Below are 22945 nucleotides of genomic sequence, written 5' to 3' on the forward strand. Positions count from 1 at the left end.
ACGGTGACAAACAAGTTCAGGAACAGGCCTGACCTGGCCATTCTCATCCCTAGTTGCAATCAACCATTGAAGGGTAAACAGCTGGCAAAACAGTTACTGATAAAATGTTTCATTTTTGGTAAGATTATTTTGTCAAAACAAGCAAATTAGATAACATTTTTGTTAATGGTACATTTTTGAAAGTAGGTTAAGTCTGCAGGAGGGGGACGTAAGGGTTTGCGGTGATGCGGTTTTGCGTTATTTTTCGTGCGGTTTTGCGGTAATCTTAATTTTAATCTGCGGTATTGCGGTTTTACAAGACTACGCGGTGTGCGGTTATTACAAATTTTAGGTCGCGGTAATCGGTGAGAAAATTGTCTGCGGTAATATGATTCTCCCATGTTTCCACTAGATCCTTTCGCATTCGGTTGTCTTTCTTCAGTTAAACAAGCTTGAGCAAGTAATCAGGGTTCTTTGGTTTGCAATTGCAGTCTCTTCCAGTTAGTACTTGATGTGTTTAACTGTTTCGTTTATCCAATGATACATTGACTTGATCCAGTCTTATCTACCATTGGTCATTGAAACTGCGGTTTCGGTATTTTGATAAAATTTGATGCGGTTTGCGGTTTTGTAGCGTATCTCTGTGCGGTTTTGCGGTTTTCGGACCCCCCTTACGCTCCCCTCCTGCAGGATGCTTGCACATCTTGCCATGACTGCAAAAGTACAAATTTGCATTTGCGCCCAAATGTGGGAGGTATCACTTTTTTGTTTGTAATTGGACACTTACGTCTTCCCGTTCTAATTAACAAATATAACTGCTGCGAAACGATAATTTTGTTATCGATACGATTTGTAGGATAGATTTATATCAGGTCCTTATTCCTAAAATAAGAAACAAGCATTTCTGTACTTCTAACCCTCGTCTGCGTCGGTTTACCTGGGTATCCACCAAGAAACAGCTCCCCAGTCACATTGGCGCCATATCTCACTGGACTGCTCACAGAATGGAGCTCATCCAGGGTTATAGTGATGTTAGGTCCCTGTTTAGTAACTCTGACTGTGTGCCACTTCATTTGACACATCAGGTAAGAGGAATGGGTATCATTTCCAAGACCAGGCTCAGTCCAGACAACTCGAGATTCGTTTATCGTGGTGTTATACGTTAGAATAATCTAAAAGAGGAGAAACATGGGCAATTACAGATTTGCTTGTATGCATTTTCTTGCCCCAAGGTCTTACAGAAAACTAAGCTATCTGATGTACCAACGTTTTAGCAAGAAAATGAAGAAGGAAGGACACTTGAGAAAGGTTCCAGATGAGTTCCTCATTAAATAATTTCTACTGCATTGACTGCTTTCTACACATTTTCTACTTCATTCTGCTTTTGTATTTGTTTGTCAGTTAAGTTTTTTAGACATTATTACTCATAAGGTTGACATGTTTAATAAATCGAGAATTTACGATACCTGACCACTTGACTGCTCCAAACGCACGTGCATTCTGTTACCTGTTGTTAAAACAAAAACACATCTACACTAAGCAACTTGCGGTGCAACTTGTCTCGCAATAACAAGAAGCAATGCGTTGCATTTACGATCTCTTGGTTTAACAAGAAGGTTGAGGTCTTGAGGAATTGCTCTACGATGTCTGCAGTGCCACGTTCAAATTTTTCGATAATGGCCGATGGCATTTGCCAGTTGGGATGCCATATTTTACTTGACACACTTGCGCAAATAAACTTCATTTTTTTAATTAGAATAAGGTGAATGTTGCTTTGCTGTGAAATTCCTTTGATTTCGATATGTTGCTTAACATTTTTTTTAAACAAAAAATTGAGTTAGTGGCCTGTGATATCTTACCTGCTGAACTGGTAGAGTTTCCTGTCACCAGAAACAACAGTCCGTCACGTGATGAGGTACGGAAAGTCAGCTCAATGTTGAACTCTGCATTTAAACTGAAGTTATCTAGAAATTAACGAGAAACTGATTTTTAAAACACGCGTTTTCTTTTTACCAAGTTTGATAAAAATGTCTGAAGCGGACACGTAAAAAAAGTTTGCAGTTATTCCTTAATATGTTTTACTTGTGTCTTCGCATCCACAATTTTATACTGCATTTACATTATCACCGAAAAGTGTTAAGGAGAAACATGTTTATATCAGACACATTTCCCCTAAACATATTGGTAACTCTATTGTTCATAAAAGTTGTTAGATTACAAACACGTACCATGGTTCTTTAAATAAAACGCGTTTTCAAATATCAGGACCCAGTTTTTCAAGGGGTGGATAACGCTATTCACCGGTTAAATCGCCATCCAGAGGATAACTGTCATACAAAACCTACTTCGCTTTCCACCGGCTAGTGATTTATCCACCCTTTGAACCCCTGGGGCCTGAGCTTTATAACACTACACTTAAACTGTAAAGTAAACCGGAAAAATGAGCTTTAACTTGGTGTTACATTTATTCTTTGGTTAAATCTCCCTGGACAAGCCCTTAAGGAACTGTCTTATCTCAGCTGTCTAACGCAATGTCTTACGTCTTTGGACTTAATGTTCCATTCGTGATCAGACTAGACATGTTTCGGCCTAGTCTGAACGCAACAGTAGTCGTTAGCAGCTCATGCAGTAAAGCCCATAAGCTTGAAAACGTTTAGAGATCAAATTAACCAGAGACCCGGCTGTATTAGAATAAAGAAAAAGGATGATCGGTTAAATAGTAGTGTGCCTGCATGGTAGATTAGCTATAGCAAGCTGATATGCGAAGCTTCTCGTACCAAATCTAGCCAAGGCGGAACCGTTGAACCCGAGCCCCGGCTGAGCCGTGTCGTAACATGATCCACGGGCCTCGTTAGATCCTGTCATGTTAGGTTTGGACAGATCAAACAATGAATCACTGGCATCTGCAATATCAAAATCCTTGATGCAGCCTACAAACCCAAGATACCTGCAAAACAACCAAGGAGGGAATTAGAAAAAAATATCACGGCAATTCTTGAATTCTCCATTATCGCTATATCCCATGACTTACCTGTTCGTGAGAGTCGGGGCGATCACGTGACTAGGAAGGCCACCGATGTATAGACGACGTAGATTCATGGTCAGACCAGGCGGGTTATGTCTTCCGTTAGCATACTCGTTGTTGGAGCTCACTAGTATTGCACCAAAATGGTACCTCCGAAGAAAATGAACCTAATATGAATGAATTGATTCTGATTAGTTTATAAATGAGGTGTTTTCCTTTCCTTCGTCGTTTTTCTTATTCGTTTAATAATTTATTGTTGTTGTAAAGAGCCATGGGCAATAAGTCGATTTGGCTCCATACAAATACTTTTATCATGCTTATCACCATCACCATAATCATCATCATCACGATTTCATCATCATCATAATCATCGTCACCATAATCATCATCATCATCATCATTAGCCCCCCTTTTCATAAGAACCTACTTAACCTAAAGTTTAGAAACAGGTTCTTATTTTCTAAAGTTGATTAAAAATGTTTACTTTTGTTGAAAAAAAAAATCAACATTCTGGATCCTCTTAGGGGATTCCTAACCTAGGAGCCGTATCACTCCAGTTACATTGCAAATGCCATAGATAAAAAACAAAGTACTTATTATTGATACAATCTCAAAATATAAATCACATAAATATAAATGTATGTGTGATCGAGAGGGGGAATGATAAGTTCATCATCGCATTTATCAGCCGATAGTTCCTCGACAGAAACAATCTATTATTTAAATAGACAAGCTATTTTTCTCGAGCCTACGGCACATCACTTTCCCTCAGGAGGATCCCATAGATATGAATTCACATTTCGCCAAGCCAAAGTTAAATGTATTTGTAGACTGCTAAGGAATAAACCAAGGATGTAAAACGTCTGGGTCACATTATAATCAAACGAAAAAACGTTCTGTGCCTTGAGCGGGATTTGAACCCACGTCCCCCTGATGACTAGTCGGGTGTGATCACCAAAACTCTACTAGGACAACCATGCTGGCAATATGGCTAATTTAGGCAGTAAATGGTGAATTCTTAGGTTTCGAAAGACCTACGAGAGCTACCATTAACTATCTAAATAAGCCGTCAAGCGTTCAAGCATACATACCGTGTACCAGTGGCCGTTCCCAGAATACTTCTGTTTGGTTCTTACAGACACCAGGCCTCTACCTGAATTGAACTCGAACAATATTCGCCCTTGAACAAGCTCGATTGAAAAGAACTGGGTCGGGTGGGTGTCATTGTCAGTGGCATATAACAGAACTCCGTCATCGGATAAGGATCGGAAGGCAAGGCCAACTACAAAACTGAAAACAAGAGCACAAGATTGTTAAAGGTAAGTGATACTGGTGGTTTCCTATTAGCTTGATGTCAAGAAATTTTTTTTTAAACGTCAAGTATTTCAATTGCTGTGCTTAACCAATTGTAAATTCCTAAGTTTAAACTATGGTAAATGTCTTTTAACCAATCGCAGCTTACGTAGCATTCATCTTTTCAAGTTCATAATTCTTGCATTTCAATTTTAATGTAAGCCTTCCTAACTTTGTTGAATCACACAGGACACAGACACAAATCTGCAACAATCGTGAGATTGGTCTTCTTCTCGTGAGAACAAGTGTGATATCTTGTGCCAAAGTGTGATAACATGTACCATGTCTCAAAACATAAAAGAAATAGGACCAAAAAATCAACCTCTTACTTAAGTTTAAATACGTTTTTTTGTGCTTCGTTCAACTCGAAACCAATGTAGCCTTTTCCTCTACTTCCTTGAAGATCAAAATGCAGAGTTCCATCGCTGTTGGATGCCGTCGGAGGGAGAAGAGGGGGACTGCATGATGGAGGGATGGGTGGAGGGAGACGGGCTGGAATGACCCCGGCATTTGATACACCAACTGTGTGTCCAGAGAAAAAACTGACTGGGCTGAAGGGGCAAAAAGAAACAAAAGACGAACAAAGTTAGCACTTGTTCAACCTTTAACAAAATGCACTGTAACTTGCCTGACCATTTCTCTTCAACATAACTGTACTTGGACCATTTCTCGTACAGTGGAAAAGTTGAATGTTCAACAGCTTTGCTGAATTTTGCAACGACAAAATAGTAATTTCGTTTTCATATCAAAGCAATGACATTTAACTTTTTTACAACTGTATTCACTGTATATTTATTTATAGGATATACTACAGATTAATTTTACGCTATCGTGGGTTTTCTCTCTTGTCAAAGACACAGTTTTGGCAAAATTGATTTGGAAAAGTACACACTTACAACATCCACTATCAACAACGCAGAACACAGAACCTTTGCCTTACACAATAATCACCACCTTAAGTCGCATTTGCGACGCTAGGCTATTAAAAATACACATCAAGAGAAAAAGACTTGCAAATTTGCAACATGTAAAAGGTCTTTTCTCAGATTTGATTTACCTTGAACCGATGATAAGGTTTTTCATTCCTCCCTTGAAACAAAGAGCGTAAGGAACCCGAGAGGACTTGTTTAATGGAATACCGCCCATGTAAAACGGTTTGCGAAGAATCAGGGATGAAGTAGAAAAGTCAAAAATACCCGTATAAAGGAGAGTGTTGTTTATAGACAGTGTGTATCTGTTAAAAGAAAGCAAAAAAATTACATCAGGACGTTAATTTGTTAGAGTCACTCTCTACGATAAGATTATATGGGATCAAAGGTCTTGGAATTTGAGTCCCAGCACTGGTAATTCAGTGCAGTACACCATTAGAGGTACATTACGTACGTAGAGGTACATATGTAAATAGGGGGTACAAAATGTTTTAATGGTTAAGGTTACAAGTGGTTAGAAATAATTAGATTACAAACGTAAACAAAAAATTGACAGCGTTTTCTTTTTATACAAAATTAAGGTGAATCGATTTTATTCTTTAGTAATAAAGATGCAGTAGCGGATCCAGACCTTCAGCTTAGCCGGGGAGCCCGATCATCCAGGCTCTGCAATAAGGAGGGGGCCCGCTCTAGAAAATAATTTTTCTCGGCCCTTCGGGCCTCTATTTGGCCAAAAAATAAGGTGAGGGCTCGGACCACCCGGGCCCCTCCCCTAGATCCGCCACTGAGATGGACACCCTAACTATTGAAACCTACCCACTGTCTGACAGCTGCAGATGAACGACATGCCAAAAGTTATCAGAGAAGGTGATATTTGACGAAGTGAACACCGGAACAGATTCAACATTGCCCAACCATAGTAAGAAGTCTCCGTGAAGCAAAGCCATGTACAGTGATGGAGCGCCTTGCATCTAAAGAAGACGTGAGCCAAAAATAACAACATAACTCGTGTAATCAACGATATCTTGTACTTATACAGTTTACTGTCATCTACATCTACATCTACATTTATTAAGTTGATAACATCGTTTAAGACATCACATCAACTATAAGAGTACAAAATAACAAAAACAAAATGTACATGTATAAATAAGATATAAAAATACTTAGTTACAATTTACTTGTTTACATGCTTCCCTGTACCTATATATACATTCATTTGCATCAACTTGTAGCTAAGAAGGTCAATTACCCTTGTTATTTGGCGAATCCTCATTAGAGTAGTTCATATGCTCTGAAAATGGTTTGACCTTCTATTAATTAAATTGTAGAAGCTCTATACCTGTGGACAGGGTATTACTTTCAAAACAACAAGCTTACTTCACTTTCGCTGTAGAGAAGTACTCCACTCTCTTCCTTTGTCTTAAATGTAAAGGTTAAAGTTGACACTGTTGCTTTTGCGCTGCTGACATCAACACTTGCGTATGAACAGTCGCCTGCTTCCTCTTGGTAACCATAGAAACGCGTTCCATATTCAATCTGAAAGTTGTGTTCAACGTAAATTAACCTGTTTTATATCTTGTTAAATTAGTTGTGATTTTTCGTACACCTTCCTATCGGTGCCGCGCGCCAATGGCGAGGTGTCTACATGAAAATTACGAAATGCAAAAGTGGGTCCTGATCTAAAATCGACTCGCAATGTTTTATTAGATCAAGGACCTGTCTATAGATAACTGAAATAACATGTGTGGACACTCGTCATATAATGGTAGAAATCCTTGCCGCAAATTTACCAAAATAGACAATTTCATTACTATTCAATCATTTTGAGGGCTTGTTTTATTATTTCCTGAGACCTCAAGCACTGCACAAAATGTTTTCCAATATGGTGGAGTCAGTGAATACCCGGAACAAAGACAATATTCGGACCACCAAGATAGATAGATAGGTAGATAGAATAAGTTTATTACAAACAATTAAATCGCAGCCAGCAGGCTGAATTACATAATTATTTACAAAATTTCTGATAAGATCTATTTACAATTTTATGGATTACGTATACTGCTATTAAAGATAAAAAAAGAAGGTTGAATCTACAATAAAAAAAAACATAAAAGGGAAATAACATCATCTACTAGTTTACGCGAAACTTGTGTTACCTCATTGATATGTAAAGATTAATGGACAGAAGCCGCTTATATTGACAAGTGAGTCCGGGTAATTTAACATATCCTACCTTTCCTCTGATAACTCCATGAAGTGATACTCCTTGTTTTGCAATCATTAGTGTTGGGTCGTTGAAGTATCGGGGAATAAGAGAAGCAGATGTGCTGCTAAATAGCAGCAAATTGTTCATATCGCCAGAAAAGACGTCAGCAACTACAAAGGCTGAAACACTGAAACAGAGGCAATATAAAATAGAGTTAGAACTTTGTATTTTGACGAGTACATCAGTCGACAAAACTCGACTAAGTAAACATTATTGAAAATAGAAAAAAATAGAAAATTCATCAGCAAACGTCTATTAACGGAAATTTAAGACGACGTTAACGTAAGTTTTATTCCTCTTGCTTACGAGCGACTTTCACAGGTAATTTGAAGTTTCAGCAGCCAAACCCTTAAATGAGAGAATAATTGTGTCCAATTGACGGGCCGAGGACAGTAACTTCCTATCTGCATTTTTAGGCTAGTTTTTAATTGTATTAATTTAAAAATTTTTAGCAACTTAAACGAGGTAAGCTTAAGTTCTCCCATCCCAAAACTAGCGAAAAAGTGCCGATAGGACTTTTATTTAATAGCCCTTCTTAAAACTGAATCCGTGGTTGAACCTCAATCCTGCTTTGAAAAACCCCAATGACCTCGGCCAGGGTTCGTTTTTCGATCTCTCGAATCTTCCTAAGACCTTAATACCTTGAACACAAATCATGTAGAAAGGAAAAGGCAGAGTAAACTGCTCTTTTTAAGAAAGGTACATCGTTAAGAGCGTAAAGAAAAAAAAAAGACTAGTTTGTTTTTAAGTTGTTCAACGGCCTTCGTTATTTAGGAAAAGAGGAGCTCTTTTATTTTTATCGATGACTTTGACAGGCCCAGAGAGAGCCGGTAATTCAATGAACGATGATTGTGTTTTGGCCGAAATAAAACGAAAACCGTAGTCGAGACTTAAGTGTCAGTAGCTGTTGTTTTATTCTTTGCAGATTCGTATTAGTTTTATAAACACGCTATGTCAGCTAGTAGTATATAGTGTATAAAGTTAACCCAGTTAGTGGAAAGGTAAAGACAGGTAGGTATTGGTAAAGTGGATAGGCAACGACATCACCTCATTTCTAAAACATCTTATTGCTATCCCTATCGTTTTTTAGTACAAAATCTCCTTTATGTGTGAAGTGGATAGGTAAAATGGGTAGGTAAATCATACATATGTTAATAACCGTCTTACACGTCGTTTTTAACACAATAGAAACAATAAACGCAGTTGATAAAAAAGTATGGAAACCGATAAAAGAGAAAGAGCTTTTTATGTCAGTGTGATCTTTATACACGATTTTTAAAGGAAATTTTGTTTCAGTCTATGGACTAACCTGTTTGGGTTGAGGGCTCCAAAAGTGATCACGTGACCGCTGTCCATAACTGTTTCCCCAGTGTCTACAAAGCGACCGTCTGGTGTCTCCAATGAGCCCACTGGATTCACTGTCAGCGTGGCATTTACAGACGTGTGCACAACGAGAACACGATACCAGCGGCCATCTGCGTAAGAGGACCTAAGAATAAAGTGATTCCATGTTATGTACAATTTACTGTGTAGTTCAGTCGTTGCGAACTCTGCCAGGTAATACATTTTTCACGTGTGAGCGTTTCCTCGACATAGTTCGACTCAGATAGATAGAAATAAGGTAAAACAAAATAAAACCCATAATATAAACGCAATTGAACTATTTCCATAACTTATGGTTTGCAATAAACAAATCGCAGATTAAAAAAAATACGATAACACTTTTTAAAAAAACATGTGTCGGCATGACTAATGCCATCTTCAATTATGTTGTTGCGATTCTCTATCATTTTCAACTATAGCATATTTTTCCACCGTGGACTTACTTGCTGGTCGTTAATGTAATACCATCATTTGCTTCGGGCTCGAAATAGAAATTGACTTGTCCATTATGAAGATAAATAACAAAAATATATCTTTGTTGTTCGTTGGAAACTGCCATAATAATGCCATTCTGGTGTAGTGTCCTGAAGTCCACCTCCACTGCAGTATATCCCGAACTGGTATTAAACTGCCCCGGTTCATGCTGGATGAAGCCAGTTCTGAAGAAACTAGCAGCCTTTCCATTAGCAGGATAGAAACCGGCTTTGTATCTGGGAACCGCGTATAGAGTACCACCATGCGTTTGTGCAGGATTCCAGAGATTGTATCGCTTGTTGTCAATAACCAGATTATCAATAATTCCACTGAAGTGATCCAACGCTCGTGGTTCCTTAAAGAAAAGTGAACAAGACCAATTACTGTCGACAAACTTTACACAATTCTCACAACCAATAACATTTCGGCGAGGCTGACCAATCAGTTTCAACGGTATAAACTTATAAAATCATCTACGGACAACTTTTCACTTGACTCTGAAGATGGCTTCCGCTTAGGTTATGGAAAATAAGTCGCCAACAACAGTTCTTTTCGCAACTACTCTCAGCCGGACGATCACACTATACTAACTACTGATACTGCTGGCTTGAAACCATTTACTAAGGTAAAGTGAATACCACGTTTGATTCTTTATTTAGATATTTCATTAAAGACCCATTAAAACCATTAAGAAACCAATAAGAACGATCAATTTGGACTTTTTAAAATAAAAATTATTTCTTATTTTTACTCGATTTTAACAACTTACGGCGACTATAACATGTTACGTTCTTTCCTTTAGGCAAAGCGTTTAGTTTCTTTGATTTAACAGTTTCAAAAGTTGAAACTGCTTTAATGCGATAAATTTCGTTATGGCAGTATTTACCGTTAGGGTTTTCCTTTGTACAGCGTAACTATGTAAGTAAGGTAAATTAAGAAATTTGGGAGGTGTTATCGTTGTATGCTAAGTGTGTTTAACGTTTGTAAAGTTGTAATGTACGTTACTTGTAAAAAGGTATTTACCATTAGGTTCGCAGGTAATCCACCCAGATAAATAACACTTTCATTGGTAAATTCTAACATCGTGTTTCCAGGGGCGGATGAACCATTTACCGTCACTGTTTCACGGTTGTGTGTGTCTGCACTGACACATTCAACTGTTATAATCAAATAGTCCCCAAATCTGTAGGACAAGAAAAATAAAAATAATTTTCTTGATTGTTTCTGACTTTAAATAGACCGAGGATTTCAAGGAAAAGGAGAAGAGCATTAGAGATGCAGAATCGAACGCAGGAGCAGAGAAAAAGTAGGTTAGTTGACAACCGATCGCTTAATTGTTCTTGTATGGCTCACTTGGTAAACGAAAAGTAGGTCTAAGGATTTAAAAAAATAAAATAAAAGAGACGCTACAACTGCAGTCTAGAAAAAAATATAAGTGATCTTTAGTGTCCAGTTCTGAAGGGGTTATGCATCAGACTACAAGAAATCGAATTAAGAATCAGACTAGAAGGAAAATAGCTTTCTGCAGAGAATATTTCACCTGGTGATATAAACGAAGTACCACGTGTCATTTTTCAGCACAAGGGGATTCTGGGCCATTATCGGTCCATCACCAAGGTTATAAACCACATGGATAGTGTTATTAGACAGGTAGATCGCCAGGCTGTTTGTCTAAATGAAAAGAGTAACAAAAATTAAATTCCCAAAACTTACTTTCCCGGACATAAAAATGTCCGTTTCTTGGAGCTTCTTTTCGCTCTGTCTTTGTGATCTTTTTTTTTATTGATTTTGCTATATATGCTGATATGCTCCAAAGTATGCTCAACTACATCTACCATGCCCTAAGCTATGTCGGCATAATTTACAACATTTACAGTTGTGGAGACTTTTTCTATTCCATTATCATCAACTCTTAATCGATACTCACCAGCCAATCAGAGCGTCCGGAAGTCTGATTTCGAGGCTGTCCTACCATATACATCACCAGACCTTCACTGACGTTAGTCTTGATATCAAAAGAAATCTCATTGGTCAAAGGATTTTCAATCGTTCGTCTTGATGGAACCAACATTATCGAGCCATTATTCACAAGGTGTAGAGCGAAAGGCAGTGACACGACAATGCTTCTGATCTGTCCGAGCTTGCTTGATACATTGTCCATGTGGGTTTCTAACTGACGTCGAATGGGCGGCAGTGATACCATGACTGCTTGAGCATCGCGCACCGTGGCGTTCACTGGTGGCTCAGCCGGATCTGGTGTCAGCCTTGCTGAGATATTTTGCACTGTAATGAACATGCAATATGACGCCATCAGAATGCTAATTCTAGATCTTTTAAGGTCGGGACACACTATGCGACAAGTCGCAGCGACAGGTCGCTGCGACGAGTCGCTCCGTGTGTACTGCTTAAGAGGAAATCCGCCAGGACTTCGAGTAGTTATTGGACAAAATTATGTACCAAAACTATTAACACCTGATTGCAAGCTTTTGTGTTACTGCTTCAAATATCTTATCGAAAGAAATCTTTTCTAACAACACCACACATCGAAAACACATTTTGAAGTTCCGCTGAATTCCACTGAATCGCTTAAAAGATGTAAGCTTTTGCCCATAGCTTGTGAACTTTAAATATCATTTTCTCAGACTCTGATAAGAAATTGTTGTACCAGAATTATTTCCACCTTATTGCAAACTTTTTTGTTACTGCTTCAAATATCTTATCAAAGGAAATCTTTTCTAACAACACCACACATCGAAAACACATTTTGAAGTTCCGCTGAATTCCACTGAATCGCTTAAGACGAATTTACAAAATGGCTACACGTGAGATTTTGCCTATAGCTTGTGAACTTTGAAATTCATTTTCTCAGACTCTGATAAGAAATTGTTGTTGGTGTTATCACGGATAATTAATTACATCTTTACCTTTTATTAAGGGTAGGAAATAACGCAATAGGATTTAAATTATTCTGGAAATTGATTTTTGTCCAACTTTAATAAATATTACTCGACTTCCTAGTGGATTCCGTCTTAAAAACAAGTCGCTGCGACAAGGTGTTTGTTCGGTGCACAAACAGCGAATTTGGAAGGGTTGTAATGTGAACTAGTTTTCCAATTCAATACGGCGAAAATACATGACGTTCTCTCATTGGTTAATTTAAAATTTGTCGCAGCAACTTGTCGCAGCGATTTGTCGCAGACGTGTACACACGCTGCGACAACGCTGCTATTGTTCATTTTGTCGCTGCGATGTGTCGCACAAATTCAGACCAGTTTGAATTCGTGCGACACATCGCAGCGACAAAATTTTGCCGCAGCGACTGTTTTTTTTGCAAGAATGCACCATGTCACACGTTGTCGCCTAGTGTGTCCCGACCTTTACTGCTTGCTCATGGCTGTAGCAAAGAAAACTTTGGTTGAGCAAAAGTGGAAAACGCGGCCTTGGGTTTCTTTTCTTTAGACAGAGCTCACGGCTAGTTATTAATACAAAAGAGCAGTTCAAATGCGTTTCCATAACTAGAAAAGATATGTTTTGAAAAAATATCCATCCGTACAGAATACTTCGGCCTTTATAGTGGAGCTGGATCAATGAACACGGATGAATATTAATGAGTATGATACCATGAAAGTAGTCTACAAAACAACAAACGCAAGTGCTTACAAACCAAGAAATAAAGCAAGACATAACTACATTGTTATTGTTTTTCACGGATGTTGGAAAGTCGGCACTGCCAAAAGTATTCAACTGGACATTACAGAATAAATTAATCCTGTTTTAAGTCCTGTTTTAGGTTTAAACGGTTAGTCGATTTACAAAGAGAAAATATATTTCCTTATGGAAAAATTAAATTTTACATCAGTAGGTAACTACTAACCATTAGCAAAGGCTTCATTGATCATTGTTATTCCATCAACAGATGACTCTTTGATGAACGTTGTTTTATTTAACAGTGTTTCCATAACGTGTTGCATTTCGCTGAGCTGCGTCTCCAGTCCAGCTAGCAGTATGCTTGTGCTTGCCGCTTCACTCTGCGCTTCCATAAGTGGTGGTATCACAGCCGGAGCTGAAGTGATAGGTAACACAACATGTGACGTTGACTTCAATTCAGATAGAATGAGGCAAAGACCATTTCTTTGTATGCTCTTGTATGTTCCTGGCTATGATTGTATTGTGGCCAAAGTGTTTTGTTTGTCGCGAATCAAACTTTCTCGCCTTGCTTTTAAAATTATAAGGTGGAAAGGCGCGAAGGCCTAATGGTTAGCGCGCTCGACTCCGAGTCGAACGGCCCAGGTTCGAGCCCTGGCCGGGGCGCTGCGTTGTGTTCTTGGGCAAGACACTTTACTCTCACAGTGCCTCTCTCCACCCAGGTTAATGAATGGATACCGGCGAATGTACTGCTGGGGGGTAACCTTGCGATGGACTAGCATCCCATCCAAGAGGGAGTGGCAATATTCCTAGTCACTTAATGCTATGGAAACCAGGATAAGCTCCGGCTGTATGGGCCACTTGTCTCGGACGCAGATTTAACCTTTTACCATAATTATAAACGCTTGGCTAAGCAAAACTTCTGTTCGTGTTTTCACTGGACTTACCTTTGTCGGAAACGTTCTGGAACTTAACAGCTGCATCCTGAATAGCAGGGTAATGTTCGTAGATTTCATTCCATACATTAACAGAATTTATAAACGTTATGTTTGCCTCGTTAATCTTTCTTTCCAAATCTAAGAAAGAAAATAAGATTGTATTTAGAATACGTGTGTGTCTTTAATACAGCAAGACGTGCGTGACCGAAATGGGCTTCTGGTTTCGGAGTTATAAAAGGAAAACGATCGGTGTTTTGACATACAAACTAAAGACCGTCACAGTTAGAAACTGTTTCTTTAAGTTTTTTGGTACTCGGCTTTTTTCATGATGAATCAGTTTAACTGTTTCATACAGCAGTTCCACGTTTCTTAAACATTTGTAATACTCACCCTGTACAGTGGCGTTCCTTTCCATGGTACCATTGCTGAGTTCGTAAAATTCTTGCCACGCGATTTCTGCACTGGTTTGCAAGTCATCTAGCGAAAACATGTTGAGCTGTGGAAGACGAGGTTATAAATTACTCATCAATTCAAATACTGTTTCTGGCATAGTATGCTACCACGCGTGCAAAATTCAAGTTACTTATAATACCCTGGGTGGCAAGATATTCTTAAAGTTTCACCTTTGCACATTTTCATTTAGTTTTTATCTAGGGCAGTTTGCTCTGGCCACATCAATTGCAGCGAGAATTTATGCTTCAAAACGTCAAAATGACTTTAAAACACTTAGCCAATAACATAAATGTCCTCGTTTGCGCGGATTTTTAAGCCCATTTTACAGGCGCCGTTTTTTTATATCATTCATTGCCAATAATAGCCAATCGTGTATGAATGATTTGACAGTGGAATCAGCTTTTAAACATTTATCAACAGCCACAAGGAGGTTTTTGTCGAAAAATTTCGAAAATTGTGATCTTTGGCCAAAATGTATGCTTAAATTTTTCGATGCGTGGAGTTCTCAATGCAATAAACACGTAAAAAATCCGCTTTTGTAAACACAATTTGTCACCCATCAGAAAATCATTAGAATTTTGAAAAACGCGGGTAAAAAAATCCATAATTTCACGCGTCCCCTTTTAAATACCCATACTAGCATTGTCATATTGTTAGGCCTGTTAATATATTTGTTTTAAGTACTTTAATTCTTATCAATCATTTCTTCAAATACATTTTTATTTTAAACGTACAATCCAATGGTCTCAGGAAGAAGCCTTAAACAAAAAGGCTTCTTCTTGAGACCATTGATCGTACGTTTAAAATAAAAATCGAATTACACTTACTTGCTGGTAGAGCATGTTCATTGTGTTGTTAGCTTGTTCTACGAGATCTAGAGAACTGTTGACAAGCTCGTTTATTTCAGAATATCTTTCGATAGCCGACAAAGCTGGAGCACCGTGGGAACGACTGCGATTAAACGTTCTGCAAAGAAATAACAAGCAGAAACCATTAGTGGGACAAATGTCATTACGCTGAAATCAAACTTAAGATAAAAGCAACTCAATATAAATTGGGATAATTTTATATGGAACCCTCGATCTGAAATTGTGGTTCATAAACCAAATAAATCAAATTTAATGTGATACATCGAGAGCCAAATAAAACTGATAAGCTGAACAGCTTAATCTCCTCTAAATCTACCTATCTCAACCAAATACGAAAGAAGCTTTATCAAATCATTGAAACACAGGTATCGTCTAATTTATTTTAAAACCCACTGGATTGCCTTTTTGTTTTTTAAAGAAATGATTTGTATTTTACTCACTGTTCCATTTGGTGAGCGAGTGACTCGAGATACGAGGCTTGGTTCTGAGCCTGCTGTAATTTGACCTCAGCCATTACAAGTTTCCGCTTCATTTTGTTGATTTCTGTTCCCAAGAGGTTCGATATGTCTGTTAATCCAAGTGCACTGGATGGAACGAAATTCCCGCTGCCTATGTTGGAGAGGTCCTGACATAAAACAAAATAATAACTTTTTACCACGTACTTTTCCACATTTCTGAATCCTCCGTTTATTTAATTGTCAAAAAATATAATTTTCATGAGGATAAATGACTGTAAAATCTATCGTTCCGAAGAGATCGAAATTTACTTATAAACCATTACAAGCAAAAGAAGAAGAAGAAGAAGAAGTAAGAAGAAGAAAGGATTATATCAGCTTCCCTCGTATTTTCTGGTGTTAAGTCTAGTCATGCATGTGTACAAAGTATGTAAATTTGGTGTTGTATAAAAGGAAAGGTTTTGTTCTGCATTATGCTTTTTCTTCTAAAACTTACATTTTACCAGTTTCAGTCTTCCTTATTTTTTGTATATTTCTTATTATTTGTGCCAAATAATAAAATGAAAATAAGATATTTCGCTGTGCTTCTTTTTTTGAAAGAAATATAGTTTTTTTCTCAGTACAGTTCATGTATTGTGCTGTTATTTACCTGGGGTATCAGTGAATACCATTTGGTGACGATATTATCTAAGAAGTCTCCCACTTTAGACAAGTCAATAAATGCCACACCCATGAAATCATCTTCGTCATCAGGGTCATGATCATACACGGCAAGTCTCACTTGAGTAAGATTCAACTGCTCCATCGTGATTCTAAAGCGAAATACATCGCCGAATGGAAAGTCTGGGTTTAAGTCACCTGTAATTGTAAAAAGTAAACCAAGATTTTCGAATTTTGTCATTTGAACTTTACCGCGAAAGATCTCAATTAAGATCCATTGTGTCTTTATATTCAAATGGTTGGAACACAAGATGTTGAGGGTATCGAGAACTTCGCCAAAAAAACTGACTAGAACAAAAGTTGATCAAATATAACGTGTGAGCCACGCACGACGGATACCGAGTTATTATTTTCTCCGAGGTTAATTTTGAGAACATTACAGTATTCAGTATGTAGCCAACATATTTGTTTCTTATTTGGGGCATCAATATGACTGCCAGGAAGCAGCAAAGTATATTCTATACAGTTTTATTTCACTCCAAAGCTTTTACATGTTACCTGCAAAATAATATCAAGTCTGAAAAATTAAGAAAGGCAAAAAGCTATTGCTTTTTGTGACCGTTCACGCAACGTTCATCCCAGACATCACAAATTTCAAATGTTTTCTATTAAAACAAAGACAGAGATTGATGTCTTTTATGGCTGGATTTATAACAGTACATGAACATTACCGTGAACCGTCGAGGATCTTTGAGTTCCCTCGTTATTCCAGTCAGGGATGGTTGATACCAAAACGTACGGGTCAGAGGTTAGACTGGAAACATCCTTCGGTGGCAGATTACGACCCCTTTCGATGCGCATGACAAATTGTGTTTGTTCTTGCTCGTATTGCAGCATGGATACCTCCAGTTCTCCGTTGATGGGAGATAATGTGCTGCGATATTGCTGAGGAAAAAGAAAAAGTTGAAAAACGATAAAGTAACCAAATACGCAACTTGTCAAACAGAAGCCCCGTCAACTTTCCTGATTTCCAGTGATACCAAATCACTGACCTGATATCGTCTGATTTTTGGCAGAATGTGGATTTCGGTAAATCAACACGTTTTCCCTATACCATTTGGTGTCGAAGCCTTGCTGTCAGTGAATGAAGGAGGTAAAAAAGCCAACCTCCGAGTTTTTTTGGAATTTAATTGTAACTGAGCAGGGATTATTTGGGTTCTGGTAAGCCTTCCGTCTGGTTCTACACTACGTTTGTTCAGGCATGTTCAACATTTTTAAAAAATTATAGAACCTTAAAGGGTAATTGCTTTTCTTGAAGCTGAACTTGAGTTCTCCAGAACATTTTCTATGTCCATTCCTGTTATACCGGAACAGAAAAGGACATAACGTTTTCCATATAAATTTGCAAGGGGACTTATTACCTCAAATATGGAGGTGCCGTTCGTCAGAACATTTTCTGTATCGTTTAATGTCGCATACGTGTCTGCCAGCGAAGTCTTTGTGCTATTTAAAGCCAATAATTCTTGTTCAAGGAGATTCTGTAATTAAAAAGATGCACATGATAAGATAGAGACAAATATTTTATAGATTTACTAGCATGGAAGTCGAAGATATACCTTGGAAGTGTTACATTTGTTGTTAATAATAATAATGATAATGAATTTATATAGCGCATTTTTCATATATATATGTTCAAATGCGCTGTACACATACTGTAATTTACTACACAAGGCCAGACCACAACACCGGGAGCTTCTTGCCCTACTCTTTGCGAATAGTGTGTGGGTTCTTTAACGTCCCCTGTGATAAGACTGAAGATACAGGAGACGGGACCTACGGTTTATCTTTCTTTTCCGAGAAGACTAGAATGTCTAACCATTTGCAGATGTAAATACAAAGGCAGCACATTCTCCTCAGTTATTTTAAGACCCTGAGTGTTGGTCCAGTCTGGGGTTCGAACCCACGACCTCCCGCACAGCAGTCCGGCGCTCTACCAACTGAGCTAACCAGGCGACGGTTGTTCTAAAAAGAGTTTTGAGAGAGTTGTCTTTTTCTCATATTTCTCCCAAATTTCTCTGCTTAAAAACGAAAAACAACAAAAATTGACTAAAAATGTATTATCCTTCCTTTTGACGTACCTTTGTCTCCATCAGAATCATTTGTACATCTCTGGAATGATTATAGACTTGTTCTATTGAATTCATGAACGGTGCATGCGACTCATTCCAGGTCTGCTGAATCAGGTTAAAGTTAGCTGCTTTTTCCTGTATTGAAACGTCAAGCTCCTGAGCACGAAACAGCTTCGAGATGACCTGTGAAATATTCCACAAATATCTTGTAAACTGAAACACTGGCTACAGAGTTAAATGTGCAAGTTATCGTTTATTTACACACCAAAGATCAATCAATCAATTTTGAGATAAACAACTTTTTACAGCGTATTATATTAATTTAGCGAAATGATGTGAGCAATATGCATTACCCGGCAAAACTGTAAGGGCAACTAGACAAACAGCTTTTGATAATGGTATTGTAGATTAACCAATAAAATTAAGCCAAATTGTTTTAGGTTTTTAATGAAGTTAAAAAATGAACTTTGCATGTAACCTTTATCGTTACCTAATTGTATGTAAACATTTTTGTAATAGAGTTTTAGCAAACAAACGCTCCCAATGTGTGGCTTCAATAGCTCAATTGGTAGAGCATCGCACCGGCATCGCGGAGGTCACGGGTTCGAATCCCGTTGAAGCCCTGAATTTTTTTCAGGCTTCTTTATTCCAATTGCTTAAATTGGAAATTCACTGCGATGATCATTTATCACTTTCATATACATCCGCAGTTCATATATGAATCATTTCATATACATTACATCAAACAAGATCTCCTTTGCAGTTTCGATCCTACACTAAAAATAAATGTGATATACCAAAACGTGTTTACTGTAAAGCTGCATACTCGTGTTAAAGTCTGCTCAACATGGTCAGATATGTTTTCGGCCATTGTTATGTGTTCACGTATGTTCCAGGAATGTTGACTGAAGTTTCTATTGCTTGTTATCTGCCACGCCTCGGTTGAGTCTGCCAGTGCCTTTGATGCAGCGGTCTTGTGTTCCTCAAGTGCCTGGCGTACATCTCCAATGATAACATCCACAGCTGCAACAGAACAATATAGTGTTCATTTAGCACCGAGACATCGTTTCCAGAGTTAGAAGTTGATTTGTTCAGAACCTGTTATACTCTATACCTGTAATGCTTGATTGGAAATTCGCCTCTAGCTTACTTTCAAACATCAGAACCACATACAATAGAAGGTCTTTATAAATCAAGTATACTGGCTTGTAAGGACTAAAGCTTCTCTAGCTTGTGATCACCCGCTGAATGTTAACAGTTGTATTGCATAAAAAGAAAATAACGTTTGATCATTTCAATAGGAATAAAGAGTTCCGTAACGAATTCCGTTCACTATCTAGTTTCTTTCTATGATTGCCGCGGCGTTCTCTCAAATACACATTTGTGGGAGTGGATATTACGCTGAGCACAGTGATTCAGGCTCCCTGGGCGGATTCAGTTTCTAAGGAGAGAGAGTTTCTGCTTCTATAAACCATTAAGCAACGGCATGTTTATTATCTCTTTCACGGGAAAACTTTGAATCATTAATCGCTAAGAAGTTGGTTCAGCTTCTAGGAATTTTCTATTGGTGCCTTTGTTGAGCTTTTAACTGAAACAACTACAAACAGTCAAAACCAGTCTGTAGTGTAACTATTCTCTTGTGACAGTTTCCAAGTGTCAGCGTTTGTGATCTGACTATGCCCTTGTGCTTATAAAGTTGCAGTTAAAAGCGCAATAGACTGTCAGTGGTGATCAACACACACATTGCTCTACAGGATCATAACGAAAGGTTGTAAGTAAGAGAGAAAAAAACTTACAAGCAACATATTGTCGGGTAGATAATGTTGAATCCTTTTCGAAATTTATATCCTCTAGAGTCTTGGTGATGTTTGCGGCAGCTTCTTCTGCAAAACTGCTAAGATCGTGAGCCTGAAAAAAATAAATGAAAATAGAAAAAAATCAGAGAACAAGACCAGGGACACCTCGTTATTACAGATAACGTTTTTGGTCCCTGAATGCTTCAAGAACACGTCATATTCTAAACCCCCTCTACACGATATGGACGTTTTCTGGGTTTTCTAATTAGCCCATGAGAACCAAATTATCTGTCCACGGCCATTAAAATGAAGAGATTGCTCAAATGTATTATGTAATGTTTAATAAATGAGCAGCAGTGTTTTATCAAGTTTAAAACACGAGGCGCAGCCGAGTGTTTTAGAAACACGAGCACACACGAACTGCGAATTTATTGAACGGCTTAAAAATCTTCTGATGTAGATCAACTCATTCTTGGCCTAGAAAATTGGACGTAAAGTTTAGCCGTGTTTTTATCAGATATAAAGACACTCATTAAACATTAATTTCTTTTGTATTTTCTTTATGAATTATTAATGAGTTTTTTAAAACCAATTTAAATTTTATTTTATGGCAAATTGTATTCCAAGTTGTCAAGAGGCATTGTCATTTTAAAAAGTTACAGCAAAATGAATAACTCCTTTCCAAACTGCAATCCTTGAGTGATATTTTAACAATCAATCACAACAGTACAAGTGATGACAAAGAAAATGCGACAAAAAGAGCTGGAGCAGTATTAGCACTAGAGCTAGCAGCAGCAGTAGCAGCAGCAGCAGCAACAACAACAACCACAGCAACAGCGAGAGCAGCAGCAGCAGCAACACAACCACAGCAACAGCAACAACAAGAGCAGCAGCAGCAACAGCAACAACAACCACGGCAACAACAATAACAGCAAGAGCAGCAGCAGCAGCAACAACCACAGCAACAGCAACAGCAGCAGCAATAGCAACAACAACCACAGCAACAACAGCGAGAGCAGCAGCAACGACAACCACAGAAAGAGCAATAGCAGCAGTGAGAGCAGCAGTAGCAGCAGCAGCAACAACCACAGCAACATTAACAGTGAGAGCGGCAGCAGCAGCAACAACAACCACAGCAACATCAGCAGTGAGAGCTGCAGTAGCAGCAGCGGCAACAACCACAGAAAGAGTAATAGCAGCAGTGAGAGCAGCAGCAGCAGCAACAACAACCACAGCAACATTGTTATGGTTCATTACGTCATACTATATTAACTATATTATGTATTGCCCGGATGTGAGCCCGCGATCTTGTACACGTGCTTGAATACAGTTTGAGTTCCGCCATCTTGTGTGTTGTCGTTGCTGCATTTCTAGTTTCTTCCTTCGAAAACATAACATTCTGGCGACGAGGACCTGATAATGCCGAGCCTAGGCAAAATAGAGAAGTTTGATCCAGACTCGACCAACATCAATCGCTATTTGGAGCGAATGGAGCAGTATTTTGTCGCGAATGGTGTTCCAGCAGATTCGTCAGACAGGCACAAAGGCCGAGCAACACTTATTTCTGTTATAGGCGCCAAGGCCTACGATGTCCTTTCGGACCTTTGCTCTCCGTCACCTCCTTCACAGAAAACGTACGCTCAACTTGCAACTATCCTGAAGGACCACTTCGCACCAAAAAAACTGGTTATTGCTGAGCGGTTCAGTTTTTACAACTGCACGCAACGCGAGGGAGAAAGCGTGTCTTCGTTCGCAGCCAACCTAAAACATCTGGCGGCCACATGTCAGTTCGGCGCTCACCTCAACGAGGCCTTGCGCGATCGACTCGTCTGTGGACTTCAAAGCAAAGAGATTCAAAAGAAACTCCTAACTGAGGAACACAATTTTGATGAAGCACTGAAGAACGCCCTCAGCTACGAAGCTGCTGAGAAAGATGTCGCTGCGTTCTCTCACGAAGGCTCGACTCCAGTAAACAAACTCGGAAAAGGAAACCGCCGAATTTCCCGTCCACCTAAGCATCCAAAGTCTCCTGGCAAGGGCCAAGGCAAGTCAAATTCTCCTCCAAACAACTCACACAACAGCACTTCAGCATGTTTGAGCTGTGGAAAAACTGGTCATCCACGATTGCAGTGTAAGTATACTTGTCATTCCTGTGGACGATCTGGTCACATTGCTGAGGCATGCAAAAGCACATCTGAGAAGGTTCACAAGGTTGAAGAGCCAGAGCCACCCCAGGGCACGTCTGCATCTGGTTCAACGGATCCATTTTCATTCTCATTGTACAACCTCTGCACACAGAAAAATGGAATTGAAATTCCAGTTCAGCTCAAAGGAGTTAACCTTCTCATGGAATTAGACACTGGGGCCGGAGTCTCTATCATTTCGCAAGAGACATTCAATAAGCATTTCAAGGGAACTCCTCTCAAACCTTCCAGCACTCGCTTACACACCTACACTGGTCATCCAGTCCAGGTCAGTGGCCAATTTCATGTGCACCTCAAGTACCAAGACCAGAGTGCAACCTTGCCACTGCTAGTCGTGGAAGGTTCAAGACCGTCTCTTTTCGGTAGAGATTGGCTGACCCAAGT

General features: G+C 38.8%; 1 protein-coding gene across 1 annotated transcript in view; it reads right to left on the reverse strand.

The window, feature by feature from the left end:
* Positions 1–22945, reverse strand: part of LOC144657942 (uncharacterized) — a 63082-nt gene that overhangs the window by 2062 nt on the left and 38075 nt on the right. The window contains exons 24-50 of the mRNA XM_078518278.1: positions 20358–20469; positions 19388–19584; positions 18571–18744; positions 17854–17970; positions 17164–17377; positions 16422–16630; positions 15758–15942; positions 15276–15414; positions 14386–14491; positions 14005–14133; positions 13287–13475; positions 11340–11695; positions 10953–11083; positions 10436–10595; positions 9382–9767; positions 8865–9044; positions 7523–7682; positions 6667–6825; positions 6103–6257; positions 5415–5591; positions 4687–4908; positions 4096–4294; positions 3011–3171; positions 2757–2926; positions 1839–1943; positions 1446–1486; positions 917–1151 (exon numbers count right to left, since the gene is read on the reverse strand). Of these exons, the coding sequence (XP_078374404.1) occupies positions 917–1151; positions 1446–1486; positions 1839–1943; positions 2757–2926; positions 3011–3171; positions 4096–4294; positions 4687–4908; positions 5415–5591; positions 6103–6257; positions 6667–6825; positions 7523–7682; positions 8865–9044; positions 9382–9767; positions 10436–10595; positions 10953–11083; positions 11340–11695; positions 13287–13475; positions 14005–14133; positions 14386–14491; positions 15276–15414; positions 15758–15942; positions 16422–16630; positions 17164–17377; positions 17854–17970; positions 18571–18744; positions 19388–19584; positions 20358–20469 (4768 nt within the window). The remainder of the gene's footprint in view (positions 1–916; positions 1152–1445; positions 1487–1838; positions 1944–2756; positions 2927–3010; positions 3172–4095; positions 4295–4686; positions 4909–5414; positions 5592–6102; positions 6258–6666; positions 6826–7522; positions 7683–8864; positions 9045–9381; positions 9768–10435; positions 10596–10952; positions 11084–11339; positions 11696–13286; positions 13476–14004; positions 14134–14385; positions 14492–15275; positions 15415–15757; positions 15943–16421; positions 16631–17163; positions 17378–17853; positions 17971–18570; positions 18745–19387; positions 19585–20357; positions 20470–22945) is intronic.

The sequence above is a fragment of the Oculina patagonica genome, chromosome 1 (assembly GCF_052425735.1).
Source record: "Oculina patagonica isolate OP01 chromosome 1, crgOcupat, whole genome shotgun sequence".
Lineage (NCBI taxonomy): Eukaryota > Metazoa > Cnidaria > Anthozoa > Scleractinia > Oculinidae > Oculina > Oculina patagonica.